This window comes from Mus musculus, chromosome 6, assembly GCF_000001635.26.
Source record: "Mus musculus strain C57BL/6J chromosome 6, GRCm38.p6 C57BL/6J".
In the NCBI taxonomy this organism is placed as follows: Eukaryota; Metazoa; Chordata; class Mammalia; order Rodentia; family Muridae; genus Mus; species Mus musculus.
In genome coordinates, this window is record NC_000072.6 from 137,753,496 (window position 1) to 137,779,462 (window position 25,967).

General features: G+C 44.8%; 1 protein-coding gene across 1 annotated transcript in view; it reads left to right on the top strand.

Annotated features, from left to right (window-relative positions):
• Nucleotides 1-1,081: 1,081 nt before the first annotated feature.
• Nucleotides 1,082-25,967, top strand: part of Dera (deoxyribose-phosphate aldolase (putative)) — an 83,296-nt gene continuing 58,410 nt past the window's right edge. Inside the window, exons 1-2 of the mRNA NM_172733.1 lie at nt 1,082-1,143; nt 24,629-24,726. Coding sequence (NP_766321.1) covers nt 1,113-1,143; nt 24,629-24,726 — 129 coding nt within the window. The 5' untranslated portion in view covers nt 1,082-1,112. The remainder of the gene's footprint in view (nt 1,144-24,628; nt 24,727-25,967) is intronic.

A 25,967-nucleotide genomic window follows, 5' to 3' on the forward strand; every position in this document is an offset into this window, starting at 1 on the left:
ACTAAGGCCAGTAGTGTGTCCTAGGTTACATACTCAATTATTCACAGAACTAAGTTAAAAAAATTCTTTTCAGGCCTGAAGAGGGAACTGAGCAGTTGAGAGTGCTTGCGCTTCTTAACACTTAAGTATGGTTCCCAGCTCCTGACTAACTCTTGGTCCAGAGTGGCCTGGCCTGGCCTTTGCACATACCTGAACACATGTGCTATGCACACATATGTGTGTAGACACAAAAATGAAAATACTATATTTTCTAAATGAAAGAAGCTGGACCTTTTATTGAATGTAGCATCTGCCTGTAATCCCAGCAATGGGGATCTGGGGTCTGGGGCAGGAGATTCAACACAGCAACCTCTTGTCCAACCGTGATTACAAAGCAAACTGTCTTAAAAACAAAACGAAAGGGCTGGAGAGATGCTCAGCGGTAAGAGCACTGACTGCTCTTCCAGAAATCCTACGTTCAATTCTCAGCAACCACATGGTGGCTCACAACCATCTGTAATGGCGATCTAATGCCCTCTTTTGGTGTGTCTGAAGACAGCTACAGTGTACTCATATACATAAAATAAATCTTAAAAAAAAAAAAAACAAAAATAAGAAACCGAGTCTTCCTAAGCTTATGTCCTAGCTGCTCTTTCACTGAGTCCAGACTAGAAATTACAGCGCGTTCTAGCTCCTAGACTACCTTGGCTGTCCCCTGAGGGCTCTGGAACACTACCCACAATTCGGGTCCAAGACTACATTGCTCCGCTCATGCAAGAAAGAATCCAGTCCTGCCACTCACATGATCCTACAGCTAAAGTTCCTAAGTCTGATTCTGTCTAGTTCAATTGGCCATGTAAGCATTTAAAAATGGTCTGGGAGACTTCTGGAGCTGGGGAATGCTCAAGTCACAGGCCTGACCTGGAAAGACAGGGAACAGGTAGGGTGATGACCTGGCTGGGCTCCAAGCCCAGGAGCTGGAGAAAAGTTTAAGTGGTACAGGACCGAAGAGGCGTGGCTTTGGTAGGGCGTTGCAAAAGGGGCGTGGCTCTGGGCGGGGACTTGACAGGAAGGAGGAAGGCCAGGCCCGTGTGGCGACCTGGAGCAAGGGTTGGCTTTCAGCGGTGGCCACAATGGCTGCTCACTGCCGGGGCACAGAGCTCGGTAAGGGCCAGCGGGTTGCGCTCCCCTTCGCCAGGTTGGGGGTGGGGGTGCCCAGGGCGATCCCCGGAGGGCGGAGACCTGAACTGAGGCAGAACTCGGGGACAGCCCTGTCGCCAGGCTCTATGCAGTCTTAACCCTTTAAGCGGAAGCAAGGAAGGGTTAATTAGATCTTTGCACTATGTAGCTCTGTGGTCGCAGTAAACCAACCCGAGTGAAAAGCCTGCCGGGTACTTGTGTGCCATTCATTTACTGCCGGACTCACGTAGCCATTCCCAAAGTTGGCTGTGCTGGTGGTCATCGCCGTCTGCTAAAAATGATTTTAAATGCTTAGACAAAATGTTCTTTTTAAAACTATTTTTCACCTTATTGATACTAGTTCAGATATTTCTGGGAAAAAAAATTAAAAGTCTGTAATTCAAACGTAGCAAAAACGTGACTGAGCCAAATGTCAATGACTTAACTTTGCATAATAGATTGTTTGCTTTGTATCCTGGACCCTCTTAGGTGTGTGATTTTGGGTAAATTACTCACTCTGTGCTTATATACCGGCATCTGTAAAGTAGTTATTTATTAGGAAGCTACTTCTGTCTGAAGGTGGTTTGGATAGTGTGAGGAGGGGATACTTGGAGCCGCTGGTATATTTCTCTGCACTTAGTGTTGAATAAGCAACGATAATGAGCGCACTAAGTTCTTTTCATAGGGACTGATTTTGAGTGGCTGTGAGTGATACACAGGGTTACTCTTTTCAGAAGGGACTTGCCAGTCTAGACTTTAGAAGTGTTTAGAATTGCATGCTTGACAGGTAGTCTCTGTACCAGGTTAATGGCACTTTAGTCCCTCTCTCCAACAGAGCCTTACACTTTATCCCTGCAGTGTAAACTTTAGCAGTGACCCTGGAAGATGGACTAAGGGCTGAAGATGAAGCTAGTCTGCATCTTTGTACAAGGTCGAGGATGTAACATAATTCCCCCCCCCCCCCAACAGCTCTTTTAAAGTTTCAAATTTTCCTTTCAGGAGATGCAATTAAGCCAATTTTACTCCCCCCCCCCCCCCCCGCCCCCAGCCCCTAGGTTTCTCTGTGTAGCTCTACACTGTCCTGGAACTCACTCTATAGACCAGGCTGGCCTGGAACTCAGAAATCCACCTGCCTCTGCCTCCCAAGTGCTGGGATTAAAGGCGTACGCCACCACTGTCCGGCCATTTTTACTTTCTTAAAGTGTAAGTCCTGGGCTGGGTGCTATTGCACACACCTGTAACCCCAGCATCAGTTGTGTGTCAGGTTAGCCTGGACTATATAGAAAGAGCTTTCTTAAAAAGCCATCAAAACACTACCTTTCCCGTGTTGCAAAGTAACAGTGTAGACATTAACAGCTGCTATTTAGAGTAATAGTTAATGTGCACTCACACCTCCATGTATAGATTATATTTTCCTTACTGTTCTTGTTATAATCACATAGATTGCAAGAGTTTTTGTGTGCTGTGGTATTAATCCTTAGGCGTGACACAGCTGTAATCTAATCTGCTAAAGTAAATCACGTGAATTATATATGTACTATGAAAAAAATTGTTCTGTATTAATTTCAACATTGCTTTAATTGATGAGTTTTGTGGTTTTTTGCTGATTAAAGACATCTTAATGTTTTTAATGAGTACTACTTTTTAAAAAGAAATTAGCGTTATTTAAACACATTTGTATTAAAAAATTTTTAGGAAAATGCAGTTATCACCAGGGAGATTGTAGAATTCATTAGTCATTGTTATTTACAATTTTTTTCATTTTATTTTTATTTTATGTGTGAGATTTTGCCTGTACACGGTCTGTTTACCATTACACGTGCAATGCCTGTTGAGGCCAGAAGAGGGCATCCAATCCCCTGGGATTGGATTTCAGATGGTCTATGGCTGCCATGTGGGAGTTGAACTCAGGGCCTCTGGAAGAGCTCTTGACTGCTGAGACATCTATCTCATCAGCCTTTAAGACAGCTTTTAAAAATCAAATGTATTTGTCTACTTTGTGTGTGTGTGTGTGTTAGTGCTGGGGGTGGGAATACGCGCATGCACACCTCTGGAGATCAGAGGGCAGCTTTCACAGTTATCTCACCTTCTACCTTTTGACAGCCAAGATTCAAATTCAGGATGTCTAAGTGTGGCAGTAATTGTCTTTGCCCACTGAGCCATCTGGCTGGCCCTGAACTTGATTTTTAGGATGAGAACTCTGCAAGGAAAGTTTCTCCCAGCAGGGGATGTGTAAAAGAGGCTTTCCAGACAGGGATGCTCTGATTGTAATAGCAGAACGTGGATGTCCAACCGTCTGGGTCTGGGTGGTTCTGGAGCACACTCAGGAAACCACCATGCTGGTTGTTTGTTAATCCCTCCAGGGTCTGTCAACCAACATGTTCTAGACCTTTCCTTAAAATGTCCATAAACATGTTTTTTTTTCTTCAGTTCCCCAAGTAACCTAGGCCCTTACATGTGGACCAGTGGAATACATCTTTACTTACTGTTTGGCGAATCTGTCCATGCAGCTGTGTGTAGACAGGAGCCATGAGTGCCCTGCCTTTCTGGGTTTGAATGTCAGTCAAAGGCCATTTGATGACATCTGGTTTTATGTTTTTATTTTATGTATTTATTTATTTATTTATTTTTTGGTTTTTCGAGACAGGGTTTCTCTGTGTAGCCCTGGCTGTCCTGGAACTCACTTTGTAGACCAGGCTGGCCTCAAACTCAGAAATCCGCCTGCCTCTGCCTCCCAAGTGCTGGGATAAAAGGCATGCGGCGCCACGCCCGGCTTGACATCTGTTTTTAAAGGCATCTCACAGTTATGGTGGTGGTTTTGTCTTGGGATTTCTATAACTGAGGAAAGACTATGAGCAAAAACAAGTTGGGGGAGAAAGGGCTTATTTCCCTCCCTGTTCGTCTTTGAAGCAAGCCTTGAGCAGACACTTAACTAGGGCAGGGGTCAGGAGCCATGAGAGGATGCTGCCTTCTGGCTTGCTCAGCTTGCTTTCTTATAGAACCCAGGACCACCAGCCCAGGGATGGCACCACCCACGGTAGGCTGGGACCTCCCTCATCAGTCACTGATTAAGAAAATGCCCTTCAGGCCTGACTCCGTCCTGATCTTTGTGTAGGCATTTTTCCTCCAGTTGCAGTTCCCCCTTCTCGGATGACTCTAGCTAATGTCGAGTTGGCATAAAGCGAGCCAGCGCAACAACTTCATTTCAAATTTGTGCCTCGTCAGAGGTATCTGGAAAGTGGGGATTTTGTACTGGGGAGCATTTTCCCAATGTCTTACTTCATGTCAGACTGTTTCTGTTAAGGGAAAAGTTTCAAGCAGATCTTAATTGTGAAGAAACAGGGACAGTTTAACAGACACTGTTAGTAACAAGTGGTACATATATAGCTATGGTTGAGGGTGTTCAAAACAAAGAATAATCTTGGTGTAGCACAAAGGAACACAAGGATGAAGCCAAAGCAGCTCAAAGTCCACTCTTTCTGCAAGAAGGGTGTTGAGAAACCAAACCCTGCTAGCAGGCACCCTGGGCATGACATTCCCTTGGCTTTTATTTTACAAAGGTGGTGAGTGTGTCTTTCCCCCATTTGCTGTGGTCTAACTTCATCGTGTTCTGAGGTGGCTGGTTTTGGGCTTTATGCATATGGGTGGTTTACCTGCATATATGTCTGTATGCCATGTACATTCTGGTATCCTTGGAAGCTGAAAGAAGTTATCACCTCTCCTGGAGCTGGCGCTTCAGACCATTGTGAGCTCTTGGTGCTGGGAGTAGAACTTGGGTCCTCTGCAAGGGCAGGCAGTGCTTTTAACCACTGAGCCATCTCCACCAGCCCAATTCAAAGTCCTTTTAAAAAAGATTATAAATGGAATATCCATTCATCTTTTACCTTTGTGCACTTATGAAGTTATATATATATATATATATATATATATATATATATATGTGTGTGTGTGTGTGTGTGTGTGTGTGTGTGTGTGTGTATTTCTGAGATGGTATTTTTAAAAATTTTTAATATTAATTTAATTTTAATTTTATTTATTTTTTTGTGTATGGGTGTTTTGTCTGCATGTACGTTTATGTACCACATGGGTGCCTGGGTGCCCTTGTCTCCCCTGGGACTGGTGTTACATGCAGTTGTGAACTGACATCTGGGTACTGGGACTCAAACTCAGGTCCTCTGGAAGAGCAACCAGTGCTCTTAACCACTAAGCTGTTGCTCCAGTCCCTGAAATGATCTGACATATTATAGTTTGGCTTAGAACATTTTTAGGTGAGTGTGACCTTGAATCTTAATCCTCCTGCCTCCACCTCTCAAGGGCTAGGATTATAGGAAGCCTGGCTTAGACTGCTCGTTAAGTGAGTTGTGATAACAGGGGTTCTGGCTCCCCGAGGTCATCGTCTCTTATTTTTGTGTTTGTAAGAGCTTGTGTGAGACTAGGAGCCTGGGAAGCTCCCTTCTCCCCTCCTGTGTGGACTCTGGGCGGCTGTATGCATGGCTGCCCTCCTTACCTATTTGGGCTTCCATGCCCTACTTTGGTCTTGAGGCTGCCCTGGCCAAATGTAGTGGCTCAGATGCCCATCTTGTTCACCTCCTTTCCTCTTTTCTCTGGTGGTTTAGGACGGTTGTCCAAGGAAGAAAGGCAAAAGGAGCCAAAGTGCATTTTACAAAAGAAGTCTTTATAGGCACCGAGATGTGCAGAGTCCTGTGTGGAATACCTCTTGTACTGTGGCACCAGGGTACTGATCCCAGGGTTAGCTGACCTGTTCCGAACTCTAAGAGCACAGGCCTCTCAGCCAGAATATCTAGGACAATAAAGGTCACTCAGGTGTTGGCTGAGCTTGCTGTCCCAGTGCTGTGATTGGATATCAGTACTAAGGGGTGGAGGCCAGAGGGCTAACAATTTTGAGGCCAGCCTGGGATAGTTAAGAGACATTGTCTCAACTGAATTAAGCAAAACCACCACAAAGGAAGGAACAAAGTTGTATTTGAGGGGCCAGAGTAAGGAACCCCCCCACCTTGACTGCTCCATTAATAAAGGGAAGGGTCTTATTTTGAAGAGTCTAGAGCAGAGAGAGAAGAAAGCCGACTGGACATGGCCAGGGCTGGGGAAACGCGAGAGAAGAGAGGAGATGGGGCAAGAGCTGGAAGCTGGAGCTCAGGAGAGAGCAGGAGGCAGAGCCTAGGGCGAGCCCATAGCAAGGGAGGGAGGGGCCAGTGAGCCTAGCTGGATTGTAAGGAGGATGAGTAGCTGTGTGGAGCGAAACCTGTGAGCTGGAGAGAGTTTAGTGTGGAGGAGGTGAGGGGGGTGGCGGGTGTGTATGTGTGTGTGTGCCTGTGTGTATAACAGGTCCTTGTGATACTGAGGGAGCCTGGCGGCCAGTGTGGGCTTTGATGTGCCGAGAGCCATATGTCCCTTCTGCCAGGGGTCAGGGAAATGACTCCTTTGTGGCACAGAAAACCTGTTTCACTAGCTCCTGAGGATCACTGGCTTTTATCTGTCAAAAATCCTCCTATTGTCCAGCTTGAGATCAGCTCTGGATATTTGAACTGCCTGAGACCTGACAAAAATGACCTCAGAACCACAGGAGGACAGGAAGAGATGGTGTCCCACCTGTCCCGCGGAGGCTTGCTTTCCTCATGCAGTCGCTCACAGGGTAGTTTGTGCACAAGGATCGAGCAAAAAGATGTTTTTTTTTTAAAACAAGGAACCCAGTGTTCAGATTCTAGTGTAATCTTATTTGGCTGTGGTGGAAGTGACTAATGTATTGAAGAAGATAGAATTATCTAATTGTGTGTATGGATCATGCAGTCATTATGGTGACTGTACATTTCTGCATTTTGAGTTGAGTGTCCTTTTATGGACACGTTTATTCTGCTTTTGAAGTCTGCTATCTCTTGTTTATAAGCCTACACATAAGGCTATCTTTTATTACTGTTTTGATAAATAGAAAACTATAAAATAGTAATCAGAGTTTGTTGTATAATTAAATAATTAAAGGTCCTCTGTGGTTGGTACCTGACACACCGAAACACATTTTTTTTTTTTTTAAATAAAAGTACCTAAGCCCTGTGGATTTTAATTATTAGGAGGAAAGACAAACTTCAAGCCTTCATTGAAAATGGGACGCCTCTGCCTGGAAAGAAAGACTACTAAATGAGACAGCAGACGGAGCCCTTAGAGGACGCTATTGAAACATGTCACTAGAAATGGTTTAAGTGGAGAGTTCTGGTCCTTTCAAAACACTGCCTGTCGCTTGAGGATTGGGTCACCTTGAAATGTGTTCATCTTTGAATTAAAGGCATGAAAAGGCACTTTGAAAAATTCCAGTCGACTTTGGTGTGTGTCGCGAGCATCTGTGGGTGTACCTCTCCTCTGCCGCCTCGCTGAAGCAGTCGGTTCCCTGGAAACCAAAGTGGTCGCAAGAGGAGGATAAATGTTTAATCTCTGCGCCAACAACCGTACATAGTTTTTAAAATGCGGAGCCACTCACCTCCCAACTCCTTGCTCTCTTTGTATACTCGGGCTTTCCTCCTCCAAAGAAATGCCGGGCAGAGAGTAGCTGCTGGTAATTGCTCTGTAAAAGGACTCCGAGTGGCTGGTGCCAGGGTTGTCTTAGACACTAGTTAATGATGCCAGGTTTGCTCTGTAAAGGAAGGAGGACCACTGAAATTATCTGATCAGAATCCTGACTCCGGTGAGCGTTTTGGTTGAACACCTCCGGGTCACAGTGTCAGGGTGTGTTTGTGTGTGTGTGTGTGTGTGTGTGTGTGTGTGTGTGTGTGTGTGTGTGTGTGTATGTGTGTGTGTGGGGGGGTGTGTAGTTCGTTCAGGTGTCACAGCCGAGTCAAGAAGTGGCCCAGTGACTAACAGCACTGGCCACCCGTGCCTCAAAGCTTGGCTTTAATCCTGGAATCTATATTAAAAATCCCACAGAGCTGGGCGTGGTGGCGCACACCTCTAATCCCAGCACTTGGGAGGCAGAGGCAGGCGGATTTCTGAGTTCGAGGCCACTCTGGTCTACAAAGTGAGTTCCAGGACAGCCAGGGCTACACAGAGAAACCCTGTCTCAGAAAAAAACAAAAGAACAAATGGACCTTTCCTCTGTAATTTAATGAGTGTAGAAGAGAGTTGCAAATCTGTGTCTCTATTGTGCTGCCTTCTTTCTGTATGGGAACTGTGTATGGTTCCCAGATACAGGAAGGATAAAGGTGGCTTTGACCTTGAACAGGGACTCCTGTGCCCTGGCTCGTCCTTTCCTGATCTGTAAGACAAGTCTCAGATGTGCTACCACTGAGGCACATGTTGATAACGCAGGAAGTTATGCTTGTGTGGACGTGTGGGGCATCTTTGTGCCTCTCGCTGTTTTTGAAATTCTAAAGCTACTCTAAAAATTATGTTCGAAACAAAAGAAATGGGTGTACAGTCTCTCAGACTCCGAGGGTTCTTCTGGTTCTGTGATCCTTCAGTGGTCGTTCATGCAGCTATGCAGGCTGATATTCTTGGGTTTGCCCTTTCTTCCTCTTGTCCTGCTGGTGGCAAGTCTCTCTGGCTTTTCTTTCCAGACCGGTCACTTTGCACCTCTTGCCCTCTGACTGAGACTCTGTACTACCCTGCCCTTCCCTCTAGATGTCTCCAATCTCAGTGTTGGGTGTCTCCCTCTGTTGCTCTTCATCTCACCATTTCAGCTAGACTAGCGGCCAACGAGATCCCTGGCCAATGAGGCCAGGGAGCCTCCTGCCTTCGCCTTGGGTAGAATTCCACAGCGCTAGGATGATGTGTGCATCACAGCACTCTGGTCTTTTAGGTGGAAGCTGAGAGTCTGGAGTCAGCGCCTGGAGCTTGCAAAGCCAGCGCTTCACTGATCAATGTGGAGCCGTCCAAGCACAGAGCCTGTATTTTGTATTCATCCCTCTACCAGACAGGGCCCTGGTTATCCTCTTAATGTTTGCTTCCATTAGAGATGTGCTGAGGGCTCCCTCCCCTCTTCCTGCTATTCCCTGGCATGTGATACATGGTATCACTGTGTTGTGAGGGCTTCAAGGCTCTGCATCTCAAGAACAGCAGTACAAATGCTTACCTGCTGAGCTGTCTCTCCAGCCCACTCCAGTGATTACGTATATAACCAAACGGTTATAACTTGGGCTTTCGGAATCTAGTGGTTCCCTTGTACCCCTGGCAGATACTATGTGACCTTGAACATGTAACTGAGTGTCTGGGCTTCGGTGCCCTCAATCTGTAATTCCACCCTGGAAGACTGACTTAGGTTACTATCAACTTGATGAGTGATCACTGCCAGTCATAAATTCTGGCTGCTTTTCTATTTCCTCTGAAATATCAACTCTCGTGATCTCCACTCCTCCCTGAAGGCACCCTTGGTCTCTTCCAGTCCCCTGATACTCTACTCTCCGGTGCTGAAGTTGTGTGCGTGGTAATGAAGTTTACCATCCCAGAGACGGGCTCTGTTCGCTAGGTCTCTGTATCACTAATACTGCTTACAATACCGTCATGACCCAACTTTCTGTGTGTGCCCAGGGACCCATGCATCCCAGATGGACCTTGTACTGGCTGGTTTTGGGTGTCAACTTGACACAGGCTGGAGTTATCACAGAGAAAGGAGCTTCAGTTGTGGAAATGCCTCCATGAGATCCAGCTGTGGGGCATTTTCTCAATTAGTGATCAAGGGGGAAAGGCCCCTTGTGGGTGGGACCATCTCTGGGCTGGTAGTCTTGGGTTCTATAAGAGAGCAGGCTGAGCAAGCCAGGGGAAGCAAGCCAGTAAGGAACATCCCTCCATGGCCTCTGCATCAGCTCCTGCTTCCTGACCTGCTTGAGTTCCAGTCCTACATCCTTTGGTGATTGATCAACAGCAGTATGGAAATGTAAGCCGAATAAACCCTTTCCTCTCCAACTTGCTTCTTGGTTATGTTGTTTGTGCAGGAATAGAAACCCTGACTAAGACAGACCTCAAGCTCTGTACGTAGCTGCAAATGACCTAGAAGTTCAGACCATCCTTCTTGCCTCCTGAGTGCTAGGATTTACATGTTCAGCATCACATATGTGGTTCATATGGCGCTGATGTCAAACCCGTGCTTCCTGCGTGCTAGGAAGGCACTTCACCAGCCGAGTGACGTCCCCTATCTTTCACCATGGCTAGTGTACCTCTGGCTGGCTAGTATACCTGGATTTTTCTCTACTTCTATGAGTCACTGGGACCCACCCCGGCTCCTCCCACCTGCTCTCCATGTCACAGGGGCTCTGGATACTCAGGCTGTCATGGTCTCTGGGTTGATTTTGAGACTTGCTGTCACAGTTCGGAATGCCTAGGGACCTCATCGACTCTGCTAGTAGAACCGTCACTGATCTTGGAGGTCAAACTTAAAATCCTCACTTTGATGAACTTTTCTCCCGCCTTCCTCTCATGCTGAGGTGGAATCCAGGACTTCCTGTATGCGAAGCAAGCACCCTATCTGACCTATCTATGTCCGTAGCCCTCGTATAGAGATTCAAACCAGAAAACAGAAAATTGCTGTAAAATCCAACCAATTTTATATTTAGGTCTTGGATAATGTGTGTGTGTGTGTGTGTGTGTGTGTGTGTGGTGGCATTCTGTGGCCACACAAATGGGTCACCCTGTTTGAATCTCTAGCCAATAAGAACTTTAATGTCAGGTGATGTCAAGGATGGCCCTCAGGAGTACTGTGGAGTTTTACTTCTGGATGTGACAGCCTCTTGTTATCATGGACTCTTCCCTCCAGTAAAGGTGTGGGAAGGTAACAGAGTGTTCAGTTCTCACAAAACTGTGAAAGCCTGACCCTCTAAAGAAAGCCTTAAACGGCAGCAAAAGTGGCACTGTAGTGGTACAGGTTAACATAGTCAACGGAAGGGAACATGTGGAGGAGGGGACCCCGCCGGCTGTCTGTGGAACATGCCGTTCTTGTTCTTCCTCTCCACTCTTCTCTGTACCCCTAATCTTAAAGGCTCCTCACCCACCCCGGCCCCCCCTGCTTCTCTTTCTGTTTCTCTGGCTGCTAAACCCTGCCCTGTTCACTGGAGCAGGTTTCTCTGAGTGAAACAAAACTCAGCTGGTCATGTGGTTCCCACCCACCTTGAGGGTCACCAGGTCAGTGGGGCTGGCAGCAGGGAGCCAGCATCCTTTCAGTTACTGTCACAATAAGGCAGGGAACTTCTTTGGAGGGGACTGTGCTCTAAGGTTTTTGATGATTGTCACAGAGCCAGGGAAACCAGCCCACCTTGTCACAAAGTACTTCCTCCTAAAGAGAGATCAGGTACTTTGGGAAACAGGGTTTTGAATCAGTGCCCAGCAGGTGGTGATTTCCACTCTAATTCAGCCCAGGGGCACACACTCACAGGCAGCCTGGACTGTCACTTTGCAGTAAGGCAGCAGGGGCTGGCTTGTTTGTTTTGGGAAATGATATCCATTCAAGCCCTGTCTGCTTGTAGTTGGGATGTTAGAACTTGTTGGCTGCCTGCTGTTGGAGGGGTATGTCTACAGTTCTAGCTCCTTCTACCTATGAGTGTGCTGTGTATGCGTGTGCATATATATGTGTGTTTGCATGCATATGTGTATGTGTGTACATGCATATATATGCACGTGTGCATGCATGTGTTTGTCTGTGTGTATATATGTATGTACATGCATGTATATGTGCATGCATATATGTATGTGTGTGTGCATGCATGTGTATGGTCTCTATATATGCACGTGTGCATGCATATATATGCATGTGTGCATGTATGTGTGTGTCTGCGTGTATATGTATATGTGCATGCATGTATGTGTATGTGCATATATGTGTGCATGTCTGTGTGTACATATATGGGTGTGCATGCATATATGTATGTGTGTGCGTATGTGTATGTGTGCATGCATGTATGTCAATGAGTTTGAATGCATATATGTGTTTCTATGTGTGCATATATGTATGTATAAAGTGGTTATTAATATTCTGTGTGTATTGATTGAAGCTGGAAACTGCTATGGCGGCAGTTATTCCTTGACTAGCTAGTTCACCAAATTATCACACAGAGACCTTTTAATATTTCAAAGCGTAGGCCTTAGCTGGGCAGACTCTCAACTAGCCCACTTAACCCAACCACCTAGTCCCATCCAGCCATGCGGCTAGCTATACCTTCTAGGCCCATAGTCATGTCTGTCTCCTTTGATGTCTACTGGCGAAAGGGCCTTTGTCTTTCTTCTCAGAGTTCCTTTCTCCTTCGCAGGAAGTCCTGCCTTCTCTCTCTACTGCTTTAGCCTTTTATTGACCTATTAACTTGGGGAGCAAGGTTTGTAAAACAAAAGCTGGTATACATGAGGACTCACTCTTCTAGATCTAGGGGTGCAGAATTTAGCATCTGAATAAATAGCAGCACCTGACCAACCCAAACCTTTCCCTCATTTTGTCTGAATAAAAAAGGCCTTTCTCTTACAATAAGAAGCAACATAAAGTAGGAACATAATGAAACATTTATGAAAAGTATTAGGTAAGAGTTACATCCATAAATTCTAGTCTGTCTGTATTTGGTAACTTTGGATAAAGAATTATATCATCTACCCTATCTTGGTGAATTTAGTGTTTTGTATTTAAATCATTTCCTGTCATAACTTGCATTGCTCACCTAAAAACATTTTCTTAAATCTTAAACAACTTAAGCTTAGTTGTGAGACTATAACTATCTAGTCTTTAACCACATCAGAGACCTGAGAAGGAATAAGTATTACCTGAGTATGCAGGAAGTGCAGACAAGCAACTTCCAAAAATGATAGAAATGGCAGAGATAGCTGACTTCCTGGACAGTCAGGATATTCTCTATAATATGTTAATATTCTCTATAACATTGGAGCATCTGTCTTCTAGTGTTCTGCCCCAGTATATCTGATAGACATATTTGTGAAGCAGAAATTATGAAGGACTTTCTTACCCAATTTTGGCATAGCTTGGCAGTTGATTTTGCCTATGTTCAAGTTTTGTCCATTCTGTCAGCGGATGAAGTTGGGGCATTTTCTTTGCCTGGTGGCTAGCTTGATACAAATGAAGCTATCTCCAAATGGGGACCTTTGATACACATCTCTTTTTACAAGTTGAATGGGGTGCTCCCTGGAGCTGTCATTTCTCAATGTAAAAAACCCTTAAATTAATAATAAAAAAATCCTTAAATGCCACATTTTGTGAGTCTCTGGAGATTTTGAAGACCACATATCTATTTATAGCATATCTGAACAAGCAAGAGTTGCTTGTTTTAAGCTATTTATTATCTGTTCAACCTAGGAGGTATATTTCTGTGATGATATAGACTAGTATCTGACATGTCCGTAAGTTTGACTGACTATTAACTTGTATTTCTTAAATACCCTATACAGATTTTAATAGCTTTAAAAGGCCTGGAACTAAAAATTGCATTTTCAAATGAGTTGCAAAGGTCCAATACCTAATACAAGAGTTGAAAATAGGTATGCATAATAAGTTGTAACAAAAATAACCTTAAAATTTGTATCAATAAACAAACATGTGTTAATATACAATAATCCATATCAGTGTAAACAAAAATAACCTTATTTTGAGAATAACAATAGTTCTAAATTGAAGAGTAGATTCAATAATCTACCCCTTTTCCTATTATCCCTGTAATATTCCTATCTTTCCTCCTTTTTCTTCTCAAGCTTCTTTCCTTTTCTATATGCATGTGAATGCATATATGTGTGTATGTGAATGCATATATGTGTGTATGTGTTTCTGTGTGTCTCTGTGTGTGTACATACATGTTTATGTGTATATGTGTGTGTTTCAGCGCCAATCAAGGTATGCAAGAAGAGCATGAGACTAGTAAGTTGGTGTCTATGGAACATTTCATTATTATTGGTTTCTTTTTTTTTTTGGTTTTTGTTTTTCGAGGCAAGGTTTCTCTGTGTATCATTGGTTGACCTGGAACTTGCTCTGTAGACCAGGCTGACTTTAAACTCATAGGGATCCACCTGCCTCTGCTTCCCAAGGGCTGGGATTAAAGGCGTGCGCCACCACTGCCCAGCTGTTGATTATTTCTTGTAAATCATATGGTTGTGGAAGACGTAGACATGCCATGTGTAATGGCTGTATAGTCTGTCCTTTGTCTTTCAGTTTGGTTTGAAAGGGTAATTTTGTACCCCAGTTTAAGAACTTGTTTGTGTATTTGTAGACTGCTCTACTTTTTTATGAATAAAATTGTTGGGGATTGGTTCTAATGCTTTGAATTAATCTAGAATATTCATGTCCAAACACTAAAGGTCCTTGTCCCCAATTGGTTTTTGATTGATCAGTAAAGAGCCAACTGCCAATGACTGGCCTGAGAGAGAGAGAGGGGCGGAACTTTTAGATTGCCTGACTTAGGAACTGGAAGAGAGGAAGGGAAAATCTCCAGGTTTCAGAGGAAGACGGATCAGATTTAGAGCGGCAGAATGAAAATCATCCAAAATGTCGGTGAGAAGGAATGCGACCCCCGGCAGGGCTGTCCAGAAGCATCTTGGGCAGCATAGACTAGGGGGCTGCCCAGAAGGAACAAGACAAAGATAGATCATGGATTTAGACGGTGTTTAGTTAGGAGTACCCGAGGGAAATCTATGATAGCCAGGCAGAGGATTAGAACTACCTAGCCTTTGAGCTAAGACATTTCAGAAATAAGCTAATGTGTGCGTCTTTCACTTGTGGATCTAAAGAGTTCCTGGGCAGGTGACTGGAAGCATGTGACCCGTCGGGAGCACAAAGTGGTGTAGCCAAAGATGGCATTGAACTCATGATCCTCCTTCCTCTGCCTCCTTCAGTGGCATAGCCAAAATTACCGCTACATAAAATGTATATTTTGTGTGTTAACTCAGTTAATTAAGTGTAGCCCCAGCCTCTGTTTTGAAAGGAAAGTGTGTGTGTGTGTGTGTGTGCATAAGCATGAGCATATGCTTATATGTGTGTCTCTGTGTGTGCATATGCTTGTGTGTATGTATGTCTATGCGTGTATATGTGTGTGTTTGCATACTCTTGAGGAAATGTGACTTGTAGTGGATATTGTGGGGCCCTGCCCTCTTTTAAGATCCTCTCCATCTCAGGGTTTTTTTCTTGTTCATCTACTGTGTGCCTTTTACATTGCTATGGCTGAGACACCTTGGAAGAAACCACACAAGGCAAGAAAGACATTTTGGCCCATTGTTAAAGTTCGCCCCATAGAGGAGAAGATGTGACAGTGTTCCTTTGTGGCCCCATGCTTGTGAGTTGGAGCAGGAAACAAGGGTGGTTGTAGCCTTTGAAGGCCTGCCTCCATCCACTTTCTTCTGCCAGCCAGGCTCTATCTCCTTCAAAATTGCTTTGTAAACTGGAGACAGAACACTCAGAACATATGCTTATGGGAGACATTTTAGATTCAAATCCCAGTGTGAGTGTCTTTGAAAATTAGTCAATTATCAAATTACAGTATGTTTATTCAGTTATATTCATTGATCCCATATTGTCAACTTTAAAGATAAATCATCAGTTTAGATAATATATGTGTTCTAGCTTCCTTTCTGTGGCTGTGATAAAACGCTGACTAAAAGCACTCTGGGAAGAAAAAGGCTTATTTCAGCTTACAGATTGTAGCTCATCATGGAGGGATATCAGGGTAGGAACTTGTACTGGCTGATTTTGTGTGTCAACTTGACACAGGCTGGAGTTATCACAGAGAAAGGAGCTTCAGTTGGGGAAATGCCTCCATGAGATCCAACTGTAAGGCATTTTCTCAATTAGTGATCAAGCGGGAAAGGCCCCTTGTGGGTGGGACCATCTCTGAGCTGGTGGTCTTGGTTCTATAAGAAAGCAAGCTGAGCAAGTCAGGGGGAGCAAGCCAGTAAGTAACATCCCTCCATGGCCTCTGCATCAGTTCCTGCTTCCTGCCCTGCTTGAGTTCCAGTCCTGACATCCTTTGGTGATCATCAGCAATGTGGAAAGTGTAAGCTGAATAAACCCTTTCCTTCCCAACTTGCTTCTTGGTCATGATGTTTGTACAGAAATAGAAACCCTGACTAAGATAGAACTCAAGCAGGAACTTCTAGTAGAAACCATAGAGGAATGCTCCTGGCCGGTTCACTCATGCCTATGTTTAGCCAGGTTTCTTATATAGCCCAGAATGATCTACCTAGGGAATGGTGCCACCCACGGTGGACTGAGCCATCCTACATCAACTAACAATCCAGACACTCTGCCATAGACATGCCTACAAGCCAGTCTGGTCTGGGAAATCCATTAATTGAGATTCCCTTCTCACGTAACTATAGTCTGGGCAGTGTTAAGTTGACAGTTAAAGTTAAGTAGGACATGATTACTTGTAAACAGCAATTTGGGGGAAATACCTAAACAGATATGATTTCAAGATGCAAATATGTGAATTTCTATTAAAAATAATAGTGATTCCCAATAGGCCATTTAAAACCTCTTTGTTGGAAATATCAGGTGTCAGAGATAATATGAAGTCACAAATTTTAGGATCTACAAAATGACATCCTCATAAGATCTTATTCATAATCTATTATGTAGGATACTTTCATGGAGGTTACACTTTGAAGTGGTTGGTCCTGAGAGAGGTTATGAATTACCCTGAATTCATGGTAAAGAATAATAGGGTTTTCCTGAAATGAGATTTTCATGGGGTACTGTGTAGTCAGAACAGGTTAATCAGTGCTGCGTGGTGGCCATACATTCCATGAAGAATTGGTACAGACATTATGTGATCATTAATTTCCACCAGCATGCTTCTGAGTAATTTCTAGGGTTTAAAAAAAAAGCCTAAATAGACTTTATTATTATTGCTAACCCTATTCTGGAGCGTTTAAATAGGAGTTATGCTATTTCACAGAATTAATTCTATGTAGGTCTGTTACAGTATGTAAACTAGCTTGCAGAACCTGCAGCAGAGTCAGCGGCTTCGTGAATGGTACACATTGGCAGACAGCATTGGGAGGAGGCGTTACAATCTTAGGAAGCTCCATCAAGTTCCATTGTGCATTCTTTTATCAAGAGGGAAGTGTTACAGAGGTTTTCTCTGAAGAATAATCCATCAGACCTTTTCAAAGGACTGAGTGTTGAATCTTTACACAACAGGGTGCCAGATCCATCCATTTGAATTTCTCTGTGGTCTACTGATTCCTTCTTTCTTTCCTTTTTCTTTCTCTTCTCTTCTCCTTCCTTCCTTCCTTCCTTCCTTCCTTCCTTCCTTCCTTCCTTCCTTCCTTCCTTCCTTCCTTCCTCCCTCCCTCCCTCCCTCCCTCCCTCCCTCCTTCCCTCCCTTTCTTCCTTCCTTTTCTGAGATAAGAGTCTCTCTGTATAGCCCTGGCCGGCCTGGAACTCGCTTTGTTGCATTAAACTCACAGAGATCTGTCTGTCCCTGCTTCCCTAGCAATGGAGAATCCTTCCTGACCACTCAAAGGATTTAGGACCTTGGGGAAGTTCCTGTCAGTATTTTTCCTAGGGCACATTTGTTGTAAGATTGCATATTTAGGCTAGGGTTGTGGGTAGGTGGTAGAGTACTAGCCTGGCATACCAACCTGCAGCACCAAGGCAAAGCCACATTAGCAACAAATCCTACATGTTTGGAAATCCAAACTGGCTTAGGAATTCTGTTTCTAACTATTTATCTGGTCCCTGGAAAATTAGCAATATTTAAATTGGTCACTTATCTTGATGAAGGTTGGACTTAAAAGTTATTATCTGCTAAAAATGCGTTAAATTCTTTAGACTCCAGCTTGTCTTAACAGCAAGTTTTGAAGTAGCCACCTTCTTTTTCAACACATTAAGTCTTTCTGTAGTCAGTGTTAGCCCTTTGCTTTCTGAGGTACATGCTTGTAAAATGTGCAAATTACAGATAATCAATCTTCCTGAGAAATGGAAATTTACAATTACATTTTTCATTAAATATACTTTTTGAGGTTGCTGGTAGGGGTGCGTGTGTGTACTCGATATTGGAAAGCCTGGCCTGAGGTAACTGATTGCAGATTTACAGATGGATGGATGGTAACAGCATGGCCTTTAGTCTGCAAGGAGTCATTGTGGTCCTCCTTCAGCCTTCGAGCTTACACTTCCCGCAGCTGGTCCTGCTTGACACTCACTGCTCAGAGGGGGTGCACACCTCTGTCTCTTGTATGATTGGGCTGAGGCCAGGACAGGCGGTCAGTGCTTCTCCTGTTGAGGCAGTGATGGTACCCTGGGCAGCTGCTGTGACATCTTGTTTGGACAGCTGGTAAATGCTGCTATTGTTCTAGTTTATTATTTATTTACAGACAAGGTCTCACATACCTCAGGACCAGAGAAAGGCCTTAAAGTCTTGACCCTCCTTGTCTGCCTGCACACTCCAAGTGCTGGGATGCCAGGCTTGTGCCACTATGACTGGTTTTTTGGGTTACTCAGATGGAACCCAGGGGCACTGGTGTTGACTGGCTCCTGTCTGCTGTCCTAGATTGACCTTCCAGTCTCTGCTCAGCTGTGAGCCATTAACACACTGATCTTTCTGTTCCAGTCAGCTAGGTAAGTTTTCATTATATATTTTCAAGTGAAAGGTCTAGTAAAAGCCATGGAAGCAATTGGGGGAATGCTGGTCGAAAGCATTGATCTTCCCCAGGTAAGTTGTCTCATATTGTGCTTTCCAGTCTTCCTCATGTCTGTCTGCTTCACCGCTCTCCTGTGTTTCTTTAGGGTGGCGCCCCCCCCCCCCCCCCCGTGTGATGCCTTGTTAGGATGTGTTTCTCACATCTCTTGTCTGGACGCGCTAAATCTGTGGTTCCCAACCTTCCTAAGGCTGCGACCCTTTAATGCAGTTCCTCGTGCTGTGGTGATCCCCAGCCACAAGATTACTTTCATTGCCACTATCTAACTGTAATTTTGCAACTGTTATGAACCTTGTAAGTAACTGTTATGAGTCTTGTAAAAACTGTTAGGATATTGTAAATATGTGTTTTCTGATGGTCTTGGGTGACCCTCAGGTTGAGAACTGCTGTGCTAAATGGCGAAACGGTGCTGTTCACAGGCACTCTAGTGTAACCCCGACTCTGCTAAGGAGCTGTGGTTCTATCTGTAACCAACGCTCCTGCAGACTCTGGGGAGGTCACTGAAAGAGCAGTCCCAAGGATCCTGAGAACAACTGGACCTGAAATGGCCGACCCCATGGAAACTATATGGAAAATGCCAGAATAGGACAGCAGGGTTTTTCAGTGCCCAGAACACCGTTCTGTTAACCACTGATGATTGGACAGGTGGAGCAGCAATAGCTGGGGGTGGCCAGGAGGATGAGGTCTCAGGGACGAGAGGAGGATGAGGAAGGGAGGAGGAACATGTCAAGCTCAAAGATGCCGCCAGGCTGGGGTTACCTTGTGCTATGACCCCGGGCTAACTTCTACTGTGACGATATTCTGAAAGTGCTATAACCCATCTAAGTATGGTTGTGAAACACACCAGAGATGCCAGCTTCATGGGAGAGGACAGACAAGATTGCCACAGAGGCAGAGCTGGGAGATCAAGTCAGCCTTTATCTTGGCACTAACCATCTAAGTTTGATTGTTTGAAGGATATACAATACAGATTTATTCCTCACCAGATTTGGATTGATATCTGTAGGTGAAAGTGTGCTCTATAGAAATTTGAGGTTAGGTGCCAACAGCTGCAGGCCTGTATCCCCTGAAAGGTCCCTCTGGGCTGTGGCGGTTTGTGCTGCCTGGTTGTGGTGGGGTTGGGTTCTTACCATCTGATCCTTAGGGCCAGATTAACAGCAGGGGCAGCAGATCTGCCTAGATGCCCTTGAACCCCTGCCTCCAAGTCTGATAGGTGGGACGCTCTCGGCGGAAGACTCCTGATGGGTCTCACCTGCCCTCAGCTAAGGATGGGGCTTGCAGGGCAGTTACTGATCTCTGTATTTTGGGGATAGCAACTAGGCAAGGTGACCTCTTCTCATTTACTGTGCAACTTGAATCTGACATTAGCAGTAGCATCCTGGTGTCTTAGTTTCTAGCCAACTTTTTCCAAGGTGAAGGTCAACGGATTAGATAATGATCATGAGATACTTTACCAGTTTCAATGGCCAATAGCAACACTAGCTTGTGAGAATAGAAACGGTACGCGCATTTATTGGTGAGCTGTTTCTGAGTTGACCACCTGCACAGCTGGGAGGGTGTGGCCGGTTCCTGGGAGGGTGCAAATTGGATTTGAAAACAAACAATACCAAAATAGCAGACAGCTGGGTGAGTCCTACTAGGAAGGGAACTTGGGAGCATGAGCTAGCCTTAAAATGTGCAAGCGTGTGTCAGCAAGCAACAAACTTGAGACAGCACCAGAAGCAGGTTTAGGGGGAACTGTTAGAATTAGAAGAATATGGGAAATTTAATATTTCATTTATTCCACTTTGGGAGGGTGCTGTGTCAAACAAAGCATCATGATTCAGTTTTGCCTCTTAGGAACAAAGGCTAAATGGACAGGTTTCTCATCCTGTCTGGTTGTTATTTCACATCGTGTGGGTTAGGGATTGTGTGAGGGACCCCAGACAAACAGGATAAAAGTGCCAGTGAGGCTAGACCCTCCCTGTGTTTGTTGAGACTGGAACCAGAAGAAGAGAAGTAAGAGACATGCACTTGAGAACAAATTAATAACCGACCAAGGGGCCTGAACGTCACCAGCGAGATAATCTGAGGAACACGGTGGCGTTTTCTTCGCCGGAGCGTGAGCTGAGGAGCAGTGCTGCCTTCCAATTAGTTTCGTGTCTGTTCTCCCCAAAGACGTGTGAACTTGAAACCCCTCTTGGCCTCCGAAGCAGAAGATTCTATGGTCCTGATGAGAGTGTGTGTATTAGACTCGATTCTCCTAGCAAGGAGACGCTAAAGGGTACTTGAATGAAATATTAAAAGTTATGAAGGACATAACAAAGGCCAATCAGTCCGTCCTTTTCCCCAGACCCTATAATACGAGAACAGGGGTTATTTGACGAAATTAAAGAGTAGCAAATGAAGTGCTAATAAAACGAGATAGTCACTTATATAATTCATTGCCATGGGAGGTCACAGAGGCAAATTCTGTGGCTGGATTAAATATGGGGCTGGGTAATTTTATGGCCATTAATGGTATTTTTAGCAGCCAAAGCTGGTATGGGGAGAGGTAATTTCTGTTATATTCTCCAGTAGATGTTTCACAGGGATCTGTAGCAAATAGCACCATGCGTGTGAGCGCAGCCTCATGGGTTCCAACTTCAGCTGCAGTGCATCGGAGGGCACTTTATAAGGAGACTGTGCCCAGGTATCCGTCTGGGTGCCCATCATTTTTCTCTTCTGCAGATCCAAAGTCATTTGTGACCCGGGGAGGATAGGAGAAGAAGGCTTCTGGACTTGGAGAAGTCCTCCTTTTACTTGAATGTCATCCAGGGTCCTGTACTTTGCTTGAGACTTTAAAAAGAATGTGCAACTTGTAAACCTTAGAAAGGATTCCCAGAGAAAGGGACCACCCGTCCTCTGCCCTCCCCTCTAGTCCTCTCTCCTTCCCTTTCCTTTCTTTTCCTTTTTGGCACAGGTCTCACGGAGCCCAGGCTAGCCTTGAATCTTCTGTTTTGTCTGAGGATGACCTTATACACTTCTGTTCTCCAAGGTCTAGAATTACAAGTGTATGTACCGTGGCTAGTTTATGTAGGCTTTCTGCCTGCTAGTCAAGGCCTTGGGCCAACTGAGCTCTGTTCTCGGTTCCTGAAATGAGTCTTTGTGGGTGGGGGTTCGTTGTTTATAGAAGGTAAGGGAGGACCTTCTAGGTAGAAGGAAGAAACAGGACACAGAACCAGAGACAGCATAAAACACCAACTCGGGAGACTGCTGGTTGTTTCGGGACACTGGAGCCCAGTGTTTGAGGGAGGGGAACGGGAGGAACGGCTCTCTAGAGGAGAGCAGAGGGTTGGTTGGTGGACTCTTGAGGTTTTTTTGAGAGCTCCCACCAACCGTAGGTCTGAGGAGTGGAGAGGAGTGAGGATCTTAAGGGAAGAGCCCTGGGGTGGCTTCAGCTTCTGGCCATGAGCCTTAGGATGCTATACAACTCTTGGCTCCAGTGCTTCAATCACTTCTGCTGTTCCTGAAACAGTCTTTACCACGCACTCAGTCACCTGTTGTCACCTGTAGTGGTGGTCAGTTGGCCAGGTTTTGTTTTTTTAATTTTAATTTTTTATTTTAATTTTTTAAACCTCCCCTACATTTGGGTGGAGCTAGGTTCTTCTAGGTCTTAAAAGAGTTGTGTGCATCCTCGTCTCTATTTAATCCCGCTGTCCGGGACTCTGCCTTGAATCCACTCTCTCTTTGGTAGGGATAAGGGGCAAGAGGCTGCCTGACCCAGGCATCTGTTTTCTCTCGAGTTGGCTTCGCGAAGAAGCAAGACAAAGTGATATTTTAAGGAGCAGAACAGATGGATGGAAATGTTGAAAATCTGCTTTATGAAATGATTTCAGCTGACAAAATAATTTAATCAGAAATGAAAAACACACCATCTAAACGTGGTCCCTACTTTAGCGATATTGAATGATAGTGCTCCTATAGCTCGTTCTTACCCAGATTTTGAGTCTCTACACTGTTAGCATTGATACTTGTAGGAATCCACAAATTTGGAAATGGGGGGGGAGCAGTTTTGATGAAGACCTATTAATTGTCTTCGTGGTCCCAGATCTCATCTTTGTGATGAGCGAATTCTTTAGGATTGTGTTAGTAATGAGTGTGACTCTCATCAGGTGTCTTAGTGTAAAAGGTCTTAGTGTAAAAGGGTTGATGAAGAACAGTTGTGTGCGTGTCTGTGAGGGCATCTCCAGAGGGAGGTAGATCATAAAATCTCTGACCGAATGAATGAATGAATGAATGAGTGAACTCATTCATTCCCTTCATGGACTCATAATTCATATGATGGAATTAATGACAGGTGGTAAACGGTACAGGTGGGTCTCCCTGAAGGAAGTAGGTCACCGGCAGCATTGCATCCCGCCATGCTCCCCCACTTTTTCTCTTCCTTTCTTTGACTGTGGGGTGTGTGTGTGTCCACATAGCTATGACTAGAAGTCAGAGGACATAGCTCCAGAACCCACCCTCCTCTCCTACCATGTGTGTACCAGGCATTGAGCTTTGGTTGTCAGGGTTGGTAGCAGGCCTATCCTTACCCTCCGAACCGTCATAATAGCTTCTGTCCCTTTTCTGGGTTATACTTTCTCTGCTTCCTCGTTGACCACAAGGTGAACACTTTTTTTTGTTGTTGTTGTTACAAGATCCCCCTGAAGCCCTGTTATTTCCAAATACACAGAGACACGTGACCATGTGCCAGTGTAAATCCTCCTTCACTTAGGTCCTTTCTAATAAGTAGTTAGTCAGAGACAGTTCGTGTGGCGATTGTCTTTTAAGACTCTTTTTAAAAACCATGAGGTTCCTGGGGAGGGACAGTGATGTAGAGACAAGGTCATCTACACAGGTCACCAGATGTACATCTAGCATTCCTGGAGGCCCCGTGGGTGGAGCTGATAGTCATGGGCACCAGACCCTGGACTCCCGAGGGGGAGACCATGACTCACACTGAACTCTGTACAAGAAGCAGTTCTCCCTCTACTGAGGGATCCTATCCACGTTCTGTGGTAGAGACGCATCCAAGTGCTGTGTCTTCCGGAGAGCTAGCTGACCTTCCACGGGGGTCCACTGGCTGTGCATAGCAAGGCTCAAACAAAATTGACAACACAGGTTGGGTCACACTGAAGCAGTAGTGCCAGAGATATATCTCTTGCAGCTTTGGGTGGGATTTTTTTTTCCTTCCCTGGTTTTGAATGCCTGCTACACTGTTATTTGTAGTACATTTTGAAAAATTTTCTTTTGATGGGCTGCATCCTGTCAGCATCTAGCAGATATTAATCTTGTCGGTAAGTGGGTCGTGATCAAAGATGCCTTTAAGTATTCACTAATTCACTTAAGAATTTATTAATCATTTGCTCTCCTGGACTAGACTCACAAATAAGTCTTCTCTGTCAGAGGGGAGACGTGTGTGCCAGGGAGGGCACACCCACTGCTGTGCTTGTGTGTGTAATTAATCAATACAGCTTCTTGTAGTTTCAGACGCATTTGATGTTGCATGAAGTATACTTTGTGATGACCAGGCTTTCTACAAGGTTGTGTATTTGTTATTGTCCAGATTATCATTTTGTGTATGTGTATGAGCAGGCTCATGCATGTCACAGTGTGTGCGCAGGCCAAAGGGCAACACTTGTAATGGTTTCTCTCTTCCCACCATTTGATTGGCTCTAGGGATTGAAGTCAGGTTTATATCAGGCACACACTGCAGACGCTTTACTGACTGAGCCATCCTGCCGCTCCCAAGCCCAGGTGTTTTAAAAGAGGACTGATAATGAACGAAGCTATGCCCTTGCGCTAGAAATGACAGTGGAGCCCTGGAAACTTACACGTGCCGCTCTTTCCTTTGTAGATCTTAGCTGGATCTCCAAAGTTCAAGTGAATCACGCGGCTGTGCTGAGGCGGGCCCAGCAGATCCAGGCTCGCAGAAGCGTGAAGAAGGAATGGCAGGTACGGGCTCTCATGAGCATTCTGTCCCGACCCTCCCATGCACGCCCCTTCCCTCGAGGCCACAGTATTGAATTTTGCTCAAGATGCATCTAGACTTAAGTGATTGCAGCTGTCCATAGCTTATTTTAATAATTCATATATGATGATGATGGGTTGGAGAAAGATAACGCATTTACCCAAACAAGTTAAGAATCTTATCATTCTTGAGTGGCCAAACCGCAAATGAATTTGAGGCATCTTTATTCATGAGCGAATTAAATCGCACGTTTCCGCAACACATTTATTCTTCTTCTTAGTCTGCTTTCTTTGGCTGTCTTCTATTTTAATTTTCAAGCCGTAAACACCTACACCTGGTGTGTCCACTGTTGAGGCCCGAGGTAGGAGAGTTTATCTATTTCTTTTCATAGATCACTTTTCAAAATTCCAAAACTGATGTTTGGTGGCGTTCTTCCAGTCAGCACATTCCTTAGTGCACTGCAGTCACAGATGTGCTGTGCAGGTCTAAAAGGACTTCAGAGTTCATTTCACAAGAGAGAAAGAACGTGGTGACAGAGGTCTCTAAAGTGACATGTCCCATCTGCCCATCCTGGTTGAAAAGATAAAAGGAAAATTTTTTTAGAGTGAGTTAGAGACTATGAGGGTTGGACTAAAAAACAAGGGACTTAGGAGATTTCAGAAAATACTGCATCACCTTGGGTCCTGGAAAAGAAGGTAAACTCACAAATGTTGTGTCTTATGTTCCACACTTGTGGCTGGCTCTTTACAGATGAGCTGGAAACGTGAGAAACTGCAGGAGCGAGTGGAGGCTTCAGTTGGAGTTTCTGATAAAAATAGACCAAGTCTGCTCTTTTGTTCTATTCTGGCTAATGTTCATCTTGATTGCCATTCCTTTAAAAATAATTTAAAATTGAAATTGTTTCTGTGTGTCCACATGTGTGGGCATGCATGTGTATGTATGTGTGTGCGCGTGTTGTGTGCCATGTGCACCCTGGACCACACATGGAAGTAGAGGAGAACTGGTAGGAGTTGGTTCTCCCCTTTTATCGTGTGTCCTCTGGGGCTAGAACTCAGGTCTTCAGGTTTGGCAGCAAGCTCCTTTCCCTGCTGAGCCATCTTGCTGGCCTCCGTTGGTCAATTTTGAGCTCCTTTTATACTTGTATCAGAAAGCGCCCTACCGTAGCATTGCCACTGGCTGTGAACCCTCCCATTTGTCTCTTGTTTCTCTCCTCTCTAACTGGTTC